The sequence below is a fragment of the Protopterus annectens genome, chromosome 2.part2 (genome assembly GCF_019279795.1).
Source record: "Protopterus annectens isolate FY-2018-M chromosome 2.part2, PAN1.0, whole genome shotgun sequence".
Lineage (NCBI taxonomy): Eukaryota > Metazoa > Chordata > Ceratodontiformes > Protopteridae > Protopterus > Protopterus annectens.
Window position 1 is genome coordinate 154346149 of NC_056730.1, and position 17594 is coordinate 154363742.

The following is a 17594-nucleotide window of genomic DNA, read 5'->3' on the forward strand; positions in this document are numbered from 1 at the left end:
TACCCAACCTGAAACAGACTTTAGACGCATGATAGAAGACACCAGAGAATAAGCCCCCCCCCCCCACTTCCCTTTGAGGAATTTCCCTTTTGAAGTATTTCCTCATCTTCATTGCAAGTCTGCAGAGCTGCCCAGGAAATAAAAACTCCCAATGCATTTCTTCTTAGGTAAAGTCCTGGCGATTTGGGCCATTGTGACCTAAAAGTGTATTCTCCCTCCTGCACAACCCTTGGAATGGTGTAAATGGGCTGGTCCATGGACCATTATTTTTAGTCATGACTCTGGCCACAGGGGCAAGGGAAAACAGTATGCAAATATAGACAGTTTAAATAGCATGTTTTTTTTTTTGGGGGGGGGTTCTCTGAGTTGGCCTTAGTATCGAGGACCATCAGCAAAGGACTAGTAGTCTCCACCTGTTGTCATTGAGGGCTGAATTCTAAAACGCACTGGTTCTTCTTCTGAAATAACCCTCCTGTTGAGGTAGTCCATTTTAGAATTTTTGGGGTAGGCACAGCCTTTCCTGCTAAGAGGGGTTGTAGAGGCTGTACCATTTTTGGAGGAGGGGCAGGACGTTTTTCTATTACTTTTTAGTTCTGAAGAGGTCTGATAATGTCAGATCTTAACAACATCAACCAGTATGTCCAGTACATTTGGTTTTGGAAAGTTGTACTGAATGACCTAATGCACTTCTGCAGTATACCTTGATATCACTGGGCGTAATGGATTAATTTTGGCACATTAGCATGTGGGATATGCACAGATGATTATTCCAGTTTGCTGGGGAGTGGGTATCACTTCCAAGACACATTGCTGCCGTGTTTTCCACATTGCTTTGTTAGTGCCCAGACCTTTTACCACAATGTTGGCCATGGTGTGAAAGTCTTGCAGAAGGATATCCTCGTATTCCTTTACTTGGATAACTGTTTTCTCTGTCCTGAAGCTTCCTTGAAGCAGCCCTGCTACAGGCACTCCCTTGTTTGCTGAAATTACTGGTGATCATAAACTGGAAGAATTACTGTTTGACTCTTACTTGGAGAATAGCCAGATAGGATGTATTGGTGCATGTCTGCATGCCGTTCAGTGTAATTTCTGTTCTAGGCTGTATATTAAGTTGTGGATTTGGCCCCTAGGTGAGGACAAAACTCAGGCTCCAGGCCCAGATGTTTCTGCACTTTCTTAGCTTGACAAGTTGGCCTTCTCTTGATGTCTGCTGTTTTTTGCCAGGCCATGGAATGGTTGACAGTCTCTACCAACTGCTGGTGGGGCATCCTACACCTAATCTTATCAAAGATTCTAGGAGATGGTGTTCTTGCAGGCTGGGGAGGAACCTAGACTTCTGTATGACACAGAGGGTGTGATGCTCCATCTGGCATTGGACAATAGACAAGAGATATCACTCTGTAATGAATTCACATATCTAAAGGAGTGAACAATTTGTTTGGATGCTGTGTGCAGCTTCACTTGTCCTGGATCTGTTTGTTTAGTTGCTGTGCTTCTTCAGGAACAGGGTATTCTGGAGAATTAAATGGTTACCACTGAGAAGAGTTTAATGCTGCGCATCATCATCTCAGTTCACCAGTGCAAGGTGAGGTAACAGTGAATGCATTCTCTCTCTTGTGGTGGAAAACGTTCCTGTGTGAATTTCTACCTTTCCAGCTGAGTCCATATCTTATCGCAAATTTTAAGGAAGCAAGAATAAAACTCGTTCTTGTCACCCTTAGTTTGCTCAGAAGGGTGCGTTTTCAGGTGTTTAGGTCCCTAACAATATAGGAAAGTCTTGGTCCACACCATGAGTATTTCTCTTTGTGGCAACAGGTGTTCCAGTTCCTCAAGTAAGTACCTTGGTTCTGCCAGATTTGCTAACTGAGATCTCGAGATTATTGAGAGTACTTGAACGCTGTCCACTTAACAGACCTGTGCCACTGAGTGGTAGTAGTTTTGTGTTCAGATGTGGTGGCACCCTGTAATGTCATGATTAGTTAGCTTGCTGACTGCTTTGACATTGTAGACTGCTGTATGACATGAATCTTAGTTATTTCATGGCTTTGTTGCGTGTTTCATTTTTTGTGCATCATGATCTTGTAGATGCCAAGATTTGTGCCCATGTACTGGCTGGGCAGTGAGTTCTTTCAAAGTGCTGCATTCTTGTCCTCCTTTGAAGAAACCCCTCTGTTCTGTGGAATTTGACAGTTAAGGCAGACAGGCTTGTCTTTTGTAGTTGAGTGCACTCACTTGATGACACTAAATTTCTGTTCTTGTATTTATTGGATCATGAAGCTTCAGGTCCCTTTGTTTAAGAACAGTATCTGTTCATTCACAAGGATATAGCAACTCTCAGGATGAGCCCAGATTTCCTTTCAAAGATGGTTTGAAACATTCCCAGATGTACTATTCATTCTCTGCTTTTATTAGAGAGTGGAAGCTTGGGAAGCAAAGGTAATTCACAACCTGGATGTGTACTGGCAGTTCATATGTTAGCTGAAACAGTTGTACAAACTTAGTGAACCAGCTCATTTCTTTTCACCTGGAAGGGAAGGGGTTGTTGTTGTTGCCAGGCATGTTCCAAACGAATTGCGTACTGCATTGTTTTTTTTCCATTGGACTTGTGGTTGCCCATTGACAAATGCCAGTCAGAACTCACTCTTCTTGTGAAGTTGTCCGGCTGTAGTGTTTGCTTCAAGGATGACTGTATTGTAGACAACTGATCTTTTGGACATTTTTTCAGTTCACACTTTTAAACAAGTATTGTCTTAACCATGACACAGAATGTTTTGCTGCATTTGGTTAATATTCCAGGACTGACTAAAACGTTCAGCTTGTGCAACCATTTACTGCTTGGGATTCAGTCCAGCCAAGAACCCATCAGGAAGAGGTCCTCAATGGACACTTTTTTGCTTGGGTTGTGCATGTATGATGGGTTGTAAGATCATATGGTTGTCCCTTTAAATATAAATTGCATATGCAGTGTGCTGATCTTCAGGCAGTGTTTATCTCTGCATGCTTCTGTACATTATCTTCTGCCATATGACTGATTCAGACAGACGGCAGAGTGACCATATCTTACATGGATGGTTCATAGGTAGGTACTAGGCTATCGGCCCAAGAGAAGCCATATCCTGATTCCAGTGTAGGGAAGCACTGCAGTTGCGGACTCTAGTTTCTGGTGGCTTAATGTCATCGTAGGCTGTTCACTGTGGCAATCAACTTACCCAGTCACTTCATGGCTTTAGCAGGTGAGTGGAGGTTACAAAAAGATGCACCCCCAAGTGTCATTTAGGAATGAGATGCTCCACAGAGAGATTTCCTCGCAGTAAAAAAAAAAATATCAGTTTTTCATTAGACTCTGAAACATATACCCTTTGCTGTTGCTGCATTTTTTGGACATTAGATATTTATTTATTTTGGAGAAAAGCTTTTCCTTTTTTGCAGTCACTTTGACAAGGAGGGGTGTCTGCAGCCCAGGCCCTTTTGGTGAATATCATTTCATGAATATGGACAAGGATAAGGTCTGCTCAGAATAAATCATAAAAAAAAAATTCCATGACTATGTCTGAGTTCACTTTGAAAAACAGACTAGCAAATAAACTGTTTGTTTTAGAGTTCTCCAGCAGAGTGGAAGCTCCCTTCTACACCATGCATGTTAGAAGGGACATCAGTCAGTGCTTTACTTGCACAGCTATTTACTGACAGACCAAGCAACCATTTATGTCTTTTATGCATAATGGACAGAACAGACCTGATGGTCAAGCAGTACATCTCTGCTTGGTTGTCCTTGTGCATAATCTGTTTAAGTAAGGGCAAGGTACACCTGGAGCCAGGAAAAATATGCAGTGGGAGCATCTGTTTCTGCTGTTTTAAAGGTGCCTTCTTCAGTAGCCACGTCTTTGACCATGATGCTGGTTTGGTAAGCATTTATAGCCTGGATGTCCTGTCCAAGTTCACAGCAGGCTTTTGAAAGAGCTGTTTTTTCAGGGATGACATAGCTGTATGCCTCGTGTCATTACGTGTTCCTCTGGACTCATTCATGGAGTCACAAACTGCTGACAGAGATAGCATGTAAAAGGTTGTTTAATAGGCAGCTGTCATAAATGTCTATATAGGGCATCTTGGCCAGTAGTTAGCCACTCCCCCCCACACACACAACTGCTGGAACATAAGGAGAATCAGTACTTATTCTAATCTATTTTGCTTGTTGTGCGTTCACTTTTTTCTAATGTATCGTGTCAGATGATAGCTCCTCCCAAAGACAGTATTAGATGCCAAATACAGACTCTTACAAAAATGGGCTGCTTTGCAAAAGGATGCATAAGTAATTCCCTTTACTGGTTGGAGCAACTTGAGGTGCAGTAGATCATGTGTAGTTTAGAAAGGTGCTTACATAACAGGTATCCTACCTTTTGTATATTTTTGTAAGTAACAATAAATATTATTTTTGGAACAAAAACTATTTTATATAAAAAATGAAGATATATTTTTGTTCAGTATATTAAATAAATTTAAAATTTAGTGGTAAAAAAAGATTTGTTTTTTCCCCTGAAGAAATGGGTGACCTTGTTTTACTTTGGATCATTCAGCATGAGTTTTATAATTTAGAACCTGTTTTAGAAAGTTGCACTAATTTAAAAACAGTTGGACAGAAGAAAACTTTTCATTATATAAACATAACTGTACAATTTCCATATGTTCTGTCTAGTATGAATACATGGATATGTACACTTACAGAGAAAACTTGGAAGTTTCTTAAAAAAATATTTCCCTTTAAATTTGTTTTGTAAATATCTTAGGTTAGTTCTTTTCACATCATTTACAACCAGTTGTATAGACACTTGGTAAAATTTCTTTAAGCCCCCCCTGATTTTACCATGGTATGTTGACCTTACTGCATAAAGATCCTAAATATGCTGTCCATTTTGATCCATTTGTATTTCAGCTTTATTCTGTAGGCAGTCAGAAGTACAAAGTGACATTATCATTAAAATGTTTGCACACTGTGTACAGTGATTTGTCACATAATACCGTTAACTTAAAATTTCAGAGTGAAAGAACTGACAGTGGATCCTAGTGGTGCTGACCTTCGTCCAAACATTCACGTACAGAACCAGCTAGATGACTTAGACGTTCAGTGGCCCATTGGAAGCTCTCCACAGCGAGATGACCTCAAACTGCTTTGTGAACAAAATGTAAGTTTATCTACTTATGCAGTACCCTGCAACTTCAGGCTGAAATGACTGGGTAATGTGTTAATTTGTCAAACAAAATAAGAAACGTGTCTTTTCAGATTATAATGGTCCATAGATTGCTGTACATTTAGGATGATGTACTCTGCAGCCCTTGTTCTGTTTACTTAAACATTGTTTTGTTTTACAGGATTTACTTGTCTACTATTCCTTTCAGTGGCCATTCCTGTGTACTACAATGCATTCTGTAATAGCGGCAGAAAACATCCGGCTTGTGCTGCAGATAGAATAAGAAGTCTTGCTTCAAATATTTTTAACAAGTAGTAGTAAATTAAGCCACCTAGCAGCACCAAGAACTTCAGACTTGTTCCACACACACATACATACTCACTCATACTTCAACTGAACTGGTGCCGTTATGCCTCATGATCCAGAAATCTTACTTCTAGGAATCCTTTGTTCTAAGTTATTGCTGGAACCATCTTCCTGACAGTCTTTTCTTGACAAAGTTCAGTTAAAGATCTGTAGTTTCCATTCCGGGGGGCATACACACATGCCATTCAGTCTCACTGCCCCTAAGTGTTCACATGCATTCACATGCTACCCTGGATTTCTTCTAGTAAAATTTCCATGTTTATTTACAAAAAAAGCACAAGCGTTGTTTGTGTTCCTGCAGTAACTAAATCAACCAGGGCAAGTGCTTCAACTGCCTTGTGAATTGTATAACAGCCATCATTGCCTGAAGTGCCAAAGCTTCAATCGAGCCACTCTCTAGAAGAGCTGGGAGAAATTGGAATCATTGCTAAATGCTGCTAAGTTGATAGCAGTGAGGGGTGCTAGTGGAGGGATCAACAGGAGACAATTGGGAAGCTTGACAGATCCAAAGCCTCATTCTTTTTATGTCCACCATCTTAGTGGCTTCCACCCTTTCACATTCTGCAGACTGTCCCTTGGCTAGCAAAAGTTTGGCACTGTGACCATTGTCTGCTAATAATGGAGACAATGATAGGAGAAAGGCTTTTCTGTTAGCTATGTTTGAGTAAGTCTTGGAGGTAAAATGCATGTGAATGTGATTGTTCTGCCATCTTATATAGAATATTTCGAGGCACTGGCATTCACATTTTGGATTTGGGAGTCTTCTCTTGTGTGCTCCAGGGATGTGGGCTTAACATGTTAGAGTTGAGCAAGCTGCTATAGACCTTCCCACATCTGCTGGATTTTCAGTTATGCATGCTGCCATTAGAACTTTGTTCACTGTTCTTGTGGTGGACTTTCACCAGTTAGGTGAGGGAGTACACCATTAGAAAGTACAGTTTGATGCCTTTTTGTCACTGTCTCTACTTTAGGCAAGCATTCCCCATGTGCTAGGTGTCTGGTTCTTACCCTAGGCATTCATCTCTCAGACCATAACTGCTTTGTGTGAAGAATAAGTTATTACTTAAGAAATAGGCAAAAATATGGTACCAGAAAAGAAAACAAACCACATTAACATTTGTTTCCTTTTACATACATCACATATATTTTATTTTTTTGTAACTGTCATCAGTCCAACATGTGGTTTACTCAATTCCTGCCTTCCCTTAAACGTTACTCCTCCTCCTGAAAATTATTTTGCATGCAGGGTTCTCAGTTTCCATTAAGTTCCACGTAATTTGCTCATTCCTTTTTCTAAAGATCCCACTTCCATTTCTTTTGTCTCCGTTACTGTGTTGTCTACTTCAGATACAGTTGGTTTAGACTTTGATTTAAATTTTCTAGTAAATGATTTTTTGGCAGCCAACAGAATTAAACTTAACACAACCTTACTCTGTCTAGGCAGTTCAGCTCATTTGCCCCCCCCCCCCCAATATTTCTGACAACAGAGTACTCTGTAGGGAAGTTTTAAAATCTGCTAACTCATTACACTTCCAAATTGTATGCTCTCAATCATCCCTTTCTTCCCCATCAGATTATACATTTGCTTTTTACCTGAGTAAAACTTCTTTGCAGTCTGCTTTAGGTGTAAAAATACATATGCACACACTTCTAAGCAAAAATCCTAAACCTTCTGGACCTTGTTGCATACTTGAGAGCCATACATATGCCATATCTTTTCCAGCCTCTTATGGTTGATTCTTATAGTAATCATGTAGTAATTTATTTGCCCCACCAGTTATCCCTTTAACAGCAGCTTCTGTTCTAGATTTAACTAAAAACTCTACCAGATCAGGACTTTCACTTAGGATTTCCCTGTCCTTTTCTCATTGTCTGTACGCAACAAATCCCTGGTAGGGAAGACAGTCTTAGTCTGCAGTACAAATGTTTTACCCTCATCACACTTGGTTCCTTTGCCAGTTTTTTCCAGTAAATTCCACGCTCTCTTACCTATTTTCTCTCTCCATATGTTCTTCACATTGATCACTGCTACAGTAGCCTTAGCTACTTAGGTTATATCCTACTAAAGGTACAGCAGCCATCCAGCTTCCAAAGCTTCAGGGCACCTTCCATGCTCTCAGTCTGTAAGGCAGCTTGAGCTGAGCTTACTAAAAGACAAGTTTGGGCACAAAGCCTTTCACAGCTTTACTTATGCCAAAGAGTGCGCTCCTCTGAGGCATTTGAGAATCGAAGGTCAGATGTTCTTCGTGTTTCACTCTTGCAGTCATCACACTTGGGTTATCCTGCCAAGGGTAGCCCTCAGTCGGCCGGAATACCAGAGGCTTAGTATTTCTGTGTTGGTTGCTGTCACTCCACGACTGACGTCAGGTAGTCAGTGGTACAAAATCAGGCAGCCGACGCCATTACATCAGTCTTTCTTACTGAGGAGCCTGAAGCAGAAGCATTTTGCACGAGTGCCGGTTGGCTGCTACCTGAGTTTTCATTTCCGAATTGAAGTTGAAGTTTTCTAAAGCTTAAGTACCCCATTGGGGATCCTTCTATCTTGCTCTAACCGATGTCAGAAAAAGTTAACAATTGTCTCGCTTGTGGAAGGCAAATACCACACCGAGACTTCCATTCTTACTGCGTCACCTGTTTAGGCCCAGACCACGAGGTCCCTCGCTGTCACTTTTGTGCTTTGTTCAAAGACAGAACTATATGTCGTTGGGCCCTTATTGTAGCAAAATATTTTCGCTCTCAGTCCTCGTATTCCGATGTGGCTTCAGTAAGCCATCTGACTACCACTCTTCTGAAAAAACGTAAGGATAAAGAGAGAGAGAGAGAGACAGACCGCACAGGTCCAAAACTGCCAACACTTCCATTAAGCTAGTCGTCAGTTCTCCGGTCCTCAGTGAGGTGCTTTTGCAGCCCCTGATGCCCGCTTCTGTGGATTTGCAGGCCGCTATTGAGACCTGTTTGGAGTCCAGTATGCTGCGAAACTCTTCTTCGACTATGGATCCTGCAGATGTCTCTACCTTGGATGGGTCCGAAGCCGCTGAGCAGGCACCAGCTTCCGAGGAAGTTCTTCACAATACCGATTCACGACACAAACCGACGACTTCTTTCATGTCTTCAGTTCTTTCTAAAACTACCGAGTTTCTCAGGCCCAGGGTACGAACTATGCCTAAAAAAAACAACCCAAGCTTGGGCACCTGCTTACATGCCTCACTCTCAAATGCATAAAATGGTGAAAGGTCTTATTATGCTTATTAGGGGAAGCCAGGCTACCCCTTCCAAAAGAAAGAGACTTGTCCCCAGTAGTTTTATCTGAACAGGAGTCTGATGAGACTGAGGTTTCTAAATGAAGACATGCAACCCCCCTCTGCTTATGAGGATTCTGATGCAGAGGAATCCATTCCTTCTGCCTCTCCTCCCGAGGATTTTTCATTTGTTGAAACCCTACATACTTTAAGGGAACATTTCCAATGGGAATGTCAGGACTATCCTCAGTCAAAAAGAGAGACTCAGGGAATTCTTAGATTTACCACAGCACAGAACTTTAGCCATTCCTCCTGTCCTGGATGTTGTGGTGATGTTTTTATGGAATCCAGTTTGACTCCTGACACCCTTCCTCCTGCTTCCAGGAAACCTGACAGGTACTACAGAGTCCCTGACTCTCACAAATTCCTTTTCAGAAATCCTACTGCTGACCCAGAGGTTATCTCCCAAGGACCAAAAGGAATTAAAGCAAACTCAGCTAAGAATCCCACCCCCTCAGACAGAGATTCCCAAGGTTTAGACAGATGGGGTAAAAAGTATACACCTCTGCAACTCTTGCTATTAGAGCACTAAGTTGTCAGTTCCACGTGTTGAAATATCAGCAGCATACCGTGGAACTCCTCAAACAAAAAATGTCTTCCTTTCCTGCTTGTGCAGAAAGTAAAGAATTACAAGAGCTTGTGCATTCTGCAAGCCAAGTTACTAAGCACACCTTGCAGTGTGGCTTTGACGTCCTAGGAGCATCTTGCAGTGCAGCAGTCACTGGTTCTGTCCTTAGAATGCATGCTTGGCTAAAGGAACAGACCTTGCCAGACCATGTCAAATCAAAATTATTGGACGCACCATTGAACAAAGACAATTTGTTTGGCACCAAGGCAAAAGAGGTCTTAAAAAAGATGGAAGAAAAAGCTAACTCTATGCAGACAGTTAAAGACTTTTTACAGGTCCAGCCTCTGAGGTTCAGTAGGCATTGCACCTCCAAGCACTGGTCTTTTCCGGCCACCTCCAGGCCACCTCAGCCCAGACCCAGGGGAAGCAGATCCCCCAGACAGCAGTCCCAGAAGGCAGAGATCTAAGCAATGGAGATGTTCTTCGTGTTTCACTGTTGCAGTCATCACACTTGGGTTATCTGCCTGCAGGTAGCCCTCAGTCAGCCCGAATACCAGAGACTTAGTATTTCTGCGTCAGTTGCTGTCGCTCCAGGACTGACGTCAGGTCGTATAAAAACAGGCAGCCGACACCATTACATCAGTCTTTCTTGCCAAGGAGCCTGCAGCAGAAGCAGTTTGCATGTGTGCCGGTCGGCATTTACCTGATTTTTCATTTACGAATTGAATCATCCTGAAGTCTTCTATCGCTAAATACCCATTGGGGATCCTTTTTTCGTGCTCTAACCGATGTCAGAAAAAGTTAACAATTGTCTTGCCTGTGGAAAGCAAATACCATGCAGATATTTCCATTCCAACTGCGTCACCTGTTTAGGCCCAGACCACGACGTACCTCGCTGTCAAGTTTTGTGCCTTGTTCAACTCCCGAACCATTCGTCGTTGAGCCCTTATTGTCGCTAAATACTTTTGTTCTCTATCTCCGTATTCTGAAATGGTTTTGGTAAGCCATCCGACTACCGATATTCCGAAAAAACATAAGGATAAAGATGGAGACAGACTGCACAGGTCCAAAGCTGCCGACGATGCTTCCATTCAGCTAGTCGCCAGTTCACCGGTACTCAGTGAGGCGCTTTCACAGCCCCGATATGTGATGTGATCAGTGGATTCGCAGGGCTCTACCAAGACCCATTTGGAGACCGGTATGCCACAAAACTCTTCTTCGACTAAGGATCCTGCAGCCGTCTCTACCTTGGATGGGTCCGGAGCAGCTGAGGAGGCACCGGCTTCTGAGGAAGTTCTTTGCACTACCGATGTTCGACACAAATCGACTTCATTTCTGTCTAAAACTACCGAGTTTCTAAGGACAAGAGTATGTGCTACACCTAGAAAACCTACGACCAAAGCGCATTCACCTGCTCCCTTGCCACAACATCAAATGCTTAGAATGGCAGAAGACCTTATTATGCTGATTAGGGGAAGTCAGCCTTCCCCTGCTAAGAAAAAAAGAGATCAGTCCCCAGCAGCTTCAACAGACCAAGAATCCGACGACTCAGGTTTCTGATTATGAAGACATGCCCTTATCTGCTTATGAGGATTCAGATGCAGAGGAATCTATTCACTCTGCCTCTCCTCCAGAGGATTTTTCTTTTGGTGAAACCTTACATACTTTAAGAGAGCATTTCCATTGGAAATGCCAAGACTATCCTCAGTCCAAAAAGAGACTCCGAGAATTTCTACACTTGCCACAACATAGACCTTTAGCAGTACCCCCAGTCCTGGAAGTTGTTGATGATGTCTTTATGGAATCTAGTCTTACTCCTGATACTTTACCCCCTGCTCCATGGAAACCAGACAGGTACTACAGAGTACCTGACTCTTCCTTTTCAAAAATCCTACTGCTGACCCAGGGGTCATTTCTCAGGGGCCTAAAGATATCAAGGCAGCTACAGCTAAGAATCCCACCCCTTCGGACAGGGATTCCAGAGCTTTGGGCAGATGGGGTAAGAAAGTATATACTTCTGCAACTCTCGCCATAAGGGCCTTGAATTGTCAGTTTCACATGCTGAAGTATCAGCTACATATTATGGAAACAGCTCAGATGGCTTAGTGGTTAAGTGCTGTGACTGTAGTCTAGAGGGTCTTGGGTTCAAGACCAGCAAGGGCTGTTTAAACTTATTAGGCAAAAAGTAGCTACCTTTACAGACTGTGCAAAAAATAAAGAATTGCAGGAACTTATGCAATCTGCAAGCCATGTCAGCAAGCATACATTGCAGTGTGGTTTGACACCCTAGAAGCATCTTGCAGAGCAGCAGTCACTGGTTCTGTACTCCGAAGACATGCTTGGCTTAAGGAGCAGACCTTGCCAGACCATGTCAAATCAAAGTTTTTAGACACTCCTTTGAACAAGGACATTCTGTTTGGTACCAAAGCAGAAGAGTTTTTTTAAAAAGATGGAAGAAAAAGCTAAATCTATGCAGACAGTTAAAAAAATTCTTACAAGTGCAGCCTCCTAAATTCAGTAGGCATTGCCCTTGAAACACTGGTACTTTCCAGCCCCCTCTAGGCCATCTCAAACTAGACCCAGGGGAAACAGACCACCCAGACTACAGTCTCAGGGTATGCAGAGATCTAAACAATGGGAGTGCCCCCACCCCCAAACAAGGAGTGCTAAGCCACCCCCTACAGTAAGAACTCACAATGACTTCTCTACTCCACTCCCAACCTCTGCACAGCTGCTTGTGCCCCATAGGAGGAAAACTTGTCCTTCGTGCAAAAAACTGGATGTCCATCACAAAAGAACAATGGGTCCTCAACATTGTATCCCAGGGGTACAAATTCTACTTCCACTCTCTGCCAACCCCAAAAGGGTTCCCAGAACTTCCTCCAAACCAGTGGGCAGAGGCACAAAACCAGTTCCTATCCCTGCTCTCTGTCAGGGCTATTCAACCGGTTCCGGTGGAACAAATAGGTCAAGGATTTCATTCCAGACTTTTGGCGCCCAATCCTGGATCTTTCTGTTTTCAACACATTCCTGGTGGTACCAAAATTCAAAATGCTCACCCTGCAATAGCTTATACCTATGCTAGCCAAGCATGCCTTGTTAGTCACCCTGGACTTAAAAGAAGCCAATCTGCACATCCCAGTAAAAGGGAGTCTAGCAGGAAATGTCTATGTTTCAGGGCCGGATCTCTGCGTTATCAGTTCTCTGCACTTCTTTTTGGCTTAATCACTGCTCCCAGAGTATTCACAAAATGCCTGGCTGCAGCCATTACTTACCGCAGGCAGAGAAATATTCAAATTTACCCATACATGGACGACTGCCTAATACAGGCAGACGGTCAGGAATAGCTGTTGCAGCACCTGACATTTGTAAAGAACCTTCTCACATCCCTGGGGTACACGAAAAGAAATCAAAACTAGTGCCCAGTCAAAAGATTGTATTCCTGGGAGCAAGCTTGGACACAGCATCTCAGATGGCATTCCTCACTTCAGAAAAGCAAACCTTTCTGACAGACTACTTCACTCCATTGGTCACCAGAACCTAGCTATCTGCAAGGAAAATCCTGCAGACCCTTGGGTTCATGGCCTCGTGCATCCTACTAATTCCATATGCCAGACTGCATATGAGGAAACTTCAGTGGTACTTAAGACTTTGGTGCCAACATTCTCAGGACCTGGAAACAGTCATTCCTATCATACCCTGTCTAAGTACTGAGTTTCTTTGGTGGGCAGCAGCATGCAACCACAACATGGGATTGCCCTTTACTCAATCCCACGCTGCCCAGACCCTAACCACAGATGCATCAGACTATGCTGGGGAGCACACATGGACAGCAAATGCAGCCAGTGTCACTGGAGCCCAAGTCAAATTCATGTGCACATCAAACAAAAAGAGATGCTAACTGTACAGCACGCCCTGACAGCTTTCAGTTCTCTGCTGTCTCCAGGACAAATGCTAATCAAAACGGCCAACACCACAGTTATGTGGTACACCAACAAGCAGGGGGGAATCCACTCTTACGCTCAATTCCTGCCAGGCAAACAAAACTCACTGGCAGACGACTTAAGCAGAAATCTCCTAGACCCACACGAGTGGCACTTGGAGCCCAGCACCTTCAGCCTTCTAATTCAGAAATGGGGGGCCCCAGAGGTGGATCTCTTTGCCTCCCCCTGCAACCACCAGCTCAGCAAATTCTGTACCAGGAACCCTCACAGTAGGGACTGGAAAGTGGATGCCCTATCTTTTCAGTGGGTAAATCTCTCAATCTATGCCTTTCCTCCTCTGCCTCTTCTCCCAAGAGTATTGCTCAGAATAAGACAGGACAGACCAAGGACACTTCTGATTGCCCTTGACTGGCCAGACCAACACTGGTACTCACTCCTGCGCAGCCTGATACCGGTACCACCATGGCAGCAGAACCCAACCCTGCTCTCTCAGCAGGAGGGACAGATTTTGCATCCGCAACTGCAGACCCTAAATCTTGCAGCCTGACTTATTCCTTGAATTCTCTCCCAGCATCCCTAAGCAAGCACGTGCTGGGCATCATTCTTGAAGCCAGAAGACCCAGTACAAGGAAATCCTATACTGATAAGTGGAAAATGTACTGCTCCTGGATTCAAGCCAAAGGAAGAGGACACAACTCTGCCCTCCTTGCCTCTAATCCTGGATAACTTAGCAGATGTACTCCACAAAGGCCTGTCTTTCTTATCCATTAAGATACATGCCTCAGCCATTTTGTCTCATTACAACACTGAGCCACCACTCTTCCGCACCCTCTTATCAAACAATTCCTCAGAGGGGCAAACAACTTAAGGCCACCAAAGAGAGCACCCACTCCTGCTTGGGACTTAATTTCGTACTGGAAAAGCTCACACTTCCCCCCCTTTGAACCTGCAGTGTTAGCAGAATTAAAATTTCTCTCTTGGAAAACAGCCTTGCTTCTGGCCATCACTTTATCTAGAAGAGTGTCTGAGCACTTATGGCTGTGGAACCCTTCATTATTTTCCATGCTGACAGGGTTTCCCTCAGGACTAGCCCTTCCTTTCTGCCTAAAGTGGTGTCCAGTGTGGCTCAACCAATCCAGCCATTTACCAACCTTCCTCCCTAATCCTCAACACAAAGGGGAAAGGATCCTGCACTCCTTGGACGTGCACAGATAGCTCAGATTCTACCTTGATAGGACTAAGCCCTTCAGAAAGTTTGACCAGTTACTAGTCAGCGTTGCAACAGGGCCAGTGGGCAAGGCCATTTCAAAACAAACAATCTCCAAATGGATAGCACACTTGCATCCATTTCTCCTACAAGTGCCATGGAAAACCAACCCCTCAAGGGGTCAGAACACATTCCACTAGGGCAACATCTACCTCTACAACATTTTTCAGGTGAGTCCTTATCGGGGACATCCTGGAAGTTGCTACCTGGAGTTCTGTACATACCTTCACCAAGCATTACCACCTGCATATATTTTCCAAATCCAGGGCAGGTTTTGCAACAGCAGTCCTGCAAGGCATTCTAGCCAGCCCTAACTCTTCTTGATTGCCTCCACCCTTCTTCAACTTTGGGAATCTACCCCAGAGTGATGACTGCAACAGTGAAACCCGAAGAACATGGTACAGTTGTGTACACTTACCATAAATGTAGATGTTTGAGTGTATTCACTGTTACAGTCCTGGTTTCCCTCTCTCCAGCCCTCCGGTCTCTCTCTCTCTCTCTCCTCCTCCTCTCCTCTCTATGTCTTCTACTCACCCCTTTCAGGGGTATTGGTATTTACTTTTTACTGGTGGTGTTTTCCCCCACCATAACCTAGCTCCCTATTTGGGGGCCTCCTGACATTTGGGGCAAGAAAAACTGATGTAATGGCGTCGGCTGCCTGTTTTTATACTCCTGACTACCTGACATCAGTCCTGGAGCGACGGCAACTGACACAGAAATACTAAGTCTCTGATATTCGGGCTGACTGAGGGCTATCTGCAGGCAGATAACCAAAGTGTGATGACTGCAACAGTGAATACACTCTACCATCTACATTTATGGTAAGTGTACACAACTGTACTTTCCTCCACTTTTAAAACGGAGTGCTAAGCCACCCCCTTATGGTAAGAACTCACAATGACTTTACACCTCCACCCCTTACCTCTGCTCACCTACCTGTGCCCCTAGGAGGAAAACTCTCCTTCCATGTAAACAACTGGGCCTCTATTACCAATGACTGGTGGGTCCTCAACATAGTAGATAGGCCAAAGTTTCTATTCCAGACTCTTCCTGGTATCCAGAAAAGGGGGCACCTGGTGCCCAATCCTTGATCTGTCCATTCTAAACACCTTTCTGGTGATATCAAAATTCAAAATGCTCTCACCCTCTGGCAGCTTCTTCATATGCTTTCCAAGGATGCTCGGTTAGCCTCCCTAGACCTAAAAGAGGCCTACCTACACATCCCAATCAGGGAATCTTGCAGGAAATATCTACATTTCAGGGCAGGATCTATGCACTTTCAGTTCTCTGCACTTCCTTTTGGCTTATCCACTGCTCCCAGAGTTTTCACAAAATGTCTGGCTCCAGCCATTGCTTTTTGCAGACAAAGAAATATTCAAATTTATTACTAATTAGACGATTGCCTGATTCAGGCAGGCAGTCAGGAAAAGCTGTTACAGCACCTGACCCTTTGTAAAGGACCTACTGACCTCCCTTGGGTATATTATCAATGAAAAGAGATCAAAACTAGTCCCCACACAAAAAATTGTATTCCTGGGAGCAAGCACGGACACAGCATCCCAGATGGCATTCCTTACTCCAGAAAAACAAGCCTACTTTACAGGCTACTTCTCTGAACTAGCCACCAGAACCCAGTTTATCCGCAAGGAAAATCCTGCAAGCTCTAGGGTTCATGGCCTCTTGCATTCTACTCGTTCCATATTGTAGACTGCATATGAGGAAACTACAATGGTACCTAAAAAGCCTTTGGTTGTCAATACTCTCAAGACCTAGAAACAGTCATACCTATGTGGTATATCAACAAGCAGGAAGGGACTCACTTTTATCCTCTCTGCAGGCTCGCCATGACCCTTTGGCACACAGCCTCAGACATGTAAATACCCCTGATAGCACAATTCCTGCCAGGCTCCCTAAACTCTCTGGCAGACAACTTAAGCAGGAACCTGCTAGACCCACACAAGTGGCAGCTAGACCACAGAATGTTCAACCTTATAACCCAGAAATGGGACACCCCGAAGGTGGACCTCTTTACCTCCCACTCCAATCATTAGCTTAGCAAATTCTGCACCAGGGAACCTCACAGCAAGGCCTGGAAAGTGGATGCTCTATCCTTCCAATGGGTAAACCACTCCATCTCTCCTTCTCTTCTATTAAAATTCATGCCTCTGCCATCTCTGCTCATTACAGCACAGTCACCTCTCTTCTCACACCCTCTCATCAAACAGTTCCTAAGAGGGGCTAAGAACTTAAGGCCACCCAGAAGAGCTCCTACCCCAGCTCGGGACCTTAACTTTGTGTTGGAAAAGTTCACCCTACCTCCTTTTGAGCCTGCAGCTTCAGCAAAGTTAAAATTCCTCTCTTGGAAAACAGCCTTGCTTCTGGCCATCACTTCAGCTAGAAGAGTTTCAGAGCTACAAGCAGTCATGGCTGTAGAGCCCTTCATCATTTTCTATGCTGACAGGGTCTCCCTCAGGACTAACCCATCCTTCATGCCTAAAGTGGTGTCCAGTGTGGCTCTCAGTCAATCCATTCATTTGCCACCTTTTTCCCCAACCCACAAAACAAGGGGGGAAAGGTTCTGCACTCTCTAGATGTGCACAGACAGCTCAGATTCTATCTGGATAGGACTAAATCTTTTAGAAAAACTGTCCAACTGCTAGTCAGCTTCACAGCAGGGGCAGAGGGCAAGGCCATATCCAAACAAACCATCTCCAAATGGATAGCACACTGCATCCATTTCTGCTACAAACAGCTTGGGAAACTGCCCCCAAAGGGGATCAGGACCCATTCCACCGGGCAGCCTCCTCCTCCTCTGCAGCTTTTTTCAGAGGGGTCCCCACCAGAGACATCCTGGAGGCTGCAACATGGACTTTGTTCATACCTTCACCAAGCATTATCACGTGCCTCTCTTCTCTGAATCCAGGGCAGGCTTTGCCACTGCAGTCTTGCAGGGCATCCTAGCCA

General features: G+C 44.1%; 1 protein-coding gene across 1 annotated transcript in view; it reads left to right on the forward strand.

Moving 5' to 3' along the window:
* The window catches only part of KIF2A (kinesin family member 2A), a 2798933-nt gene that overhangs the window by 2565476 nt on the left and 215863 nt on the right, over positions 1-17594 (forward strand). The window contains exon 19 of the mRNA XM_044063819.1: positions 5036-5180. Within this exon, the coding sequence (XP_043919754.1) occupies positions 5036-5180 (145 nt within the window). The remainder of the gene's footprint in view (positions 1-5035; positions 5181-17594) is intronic.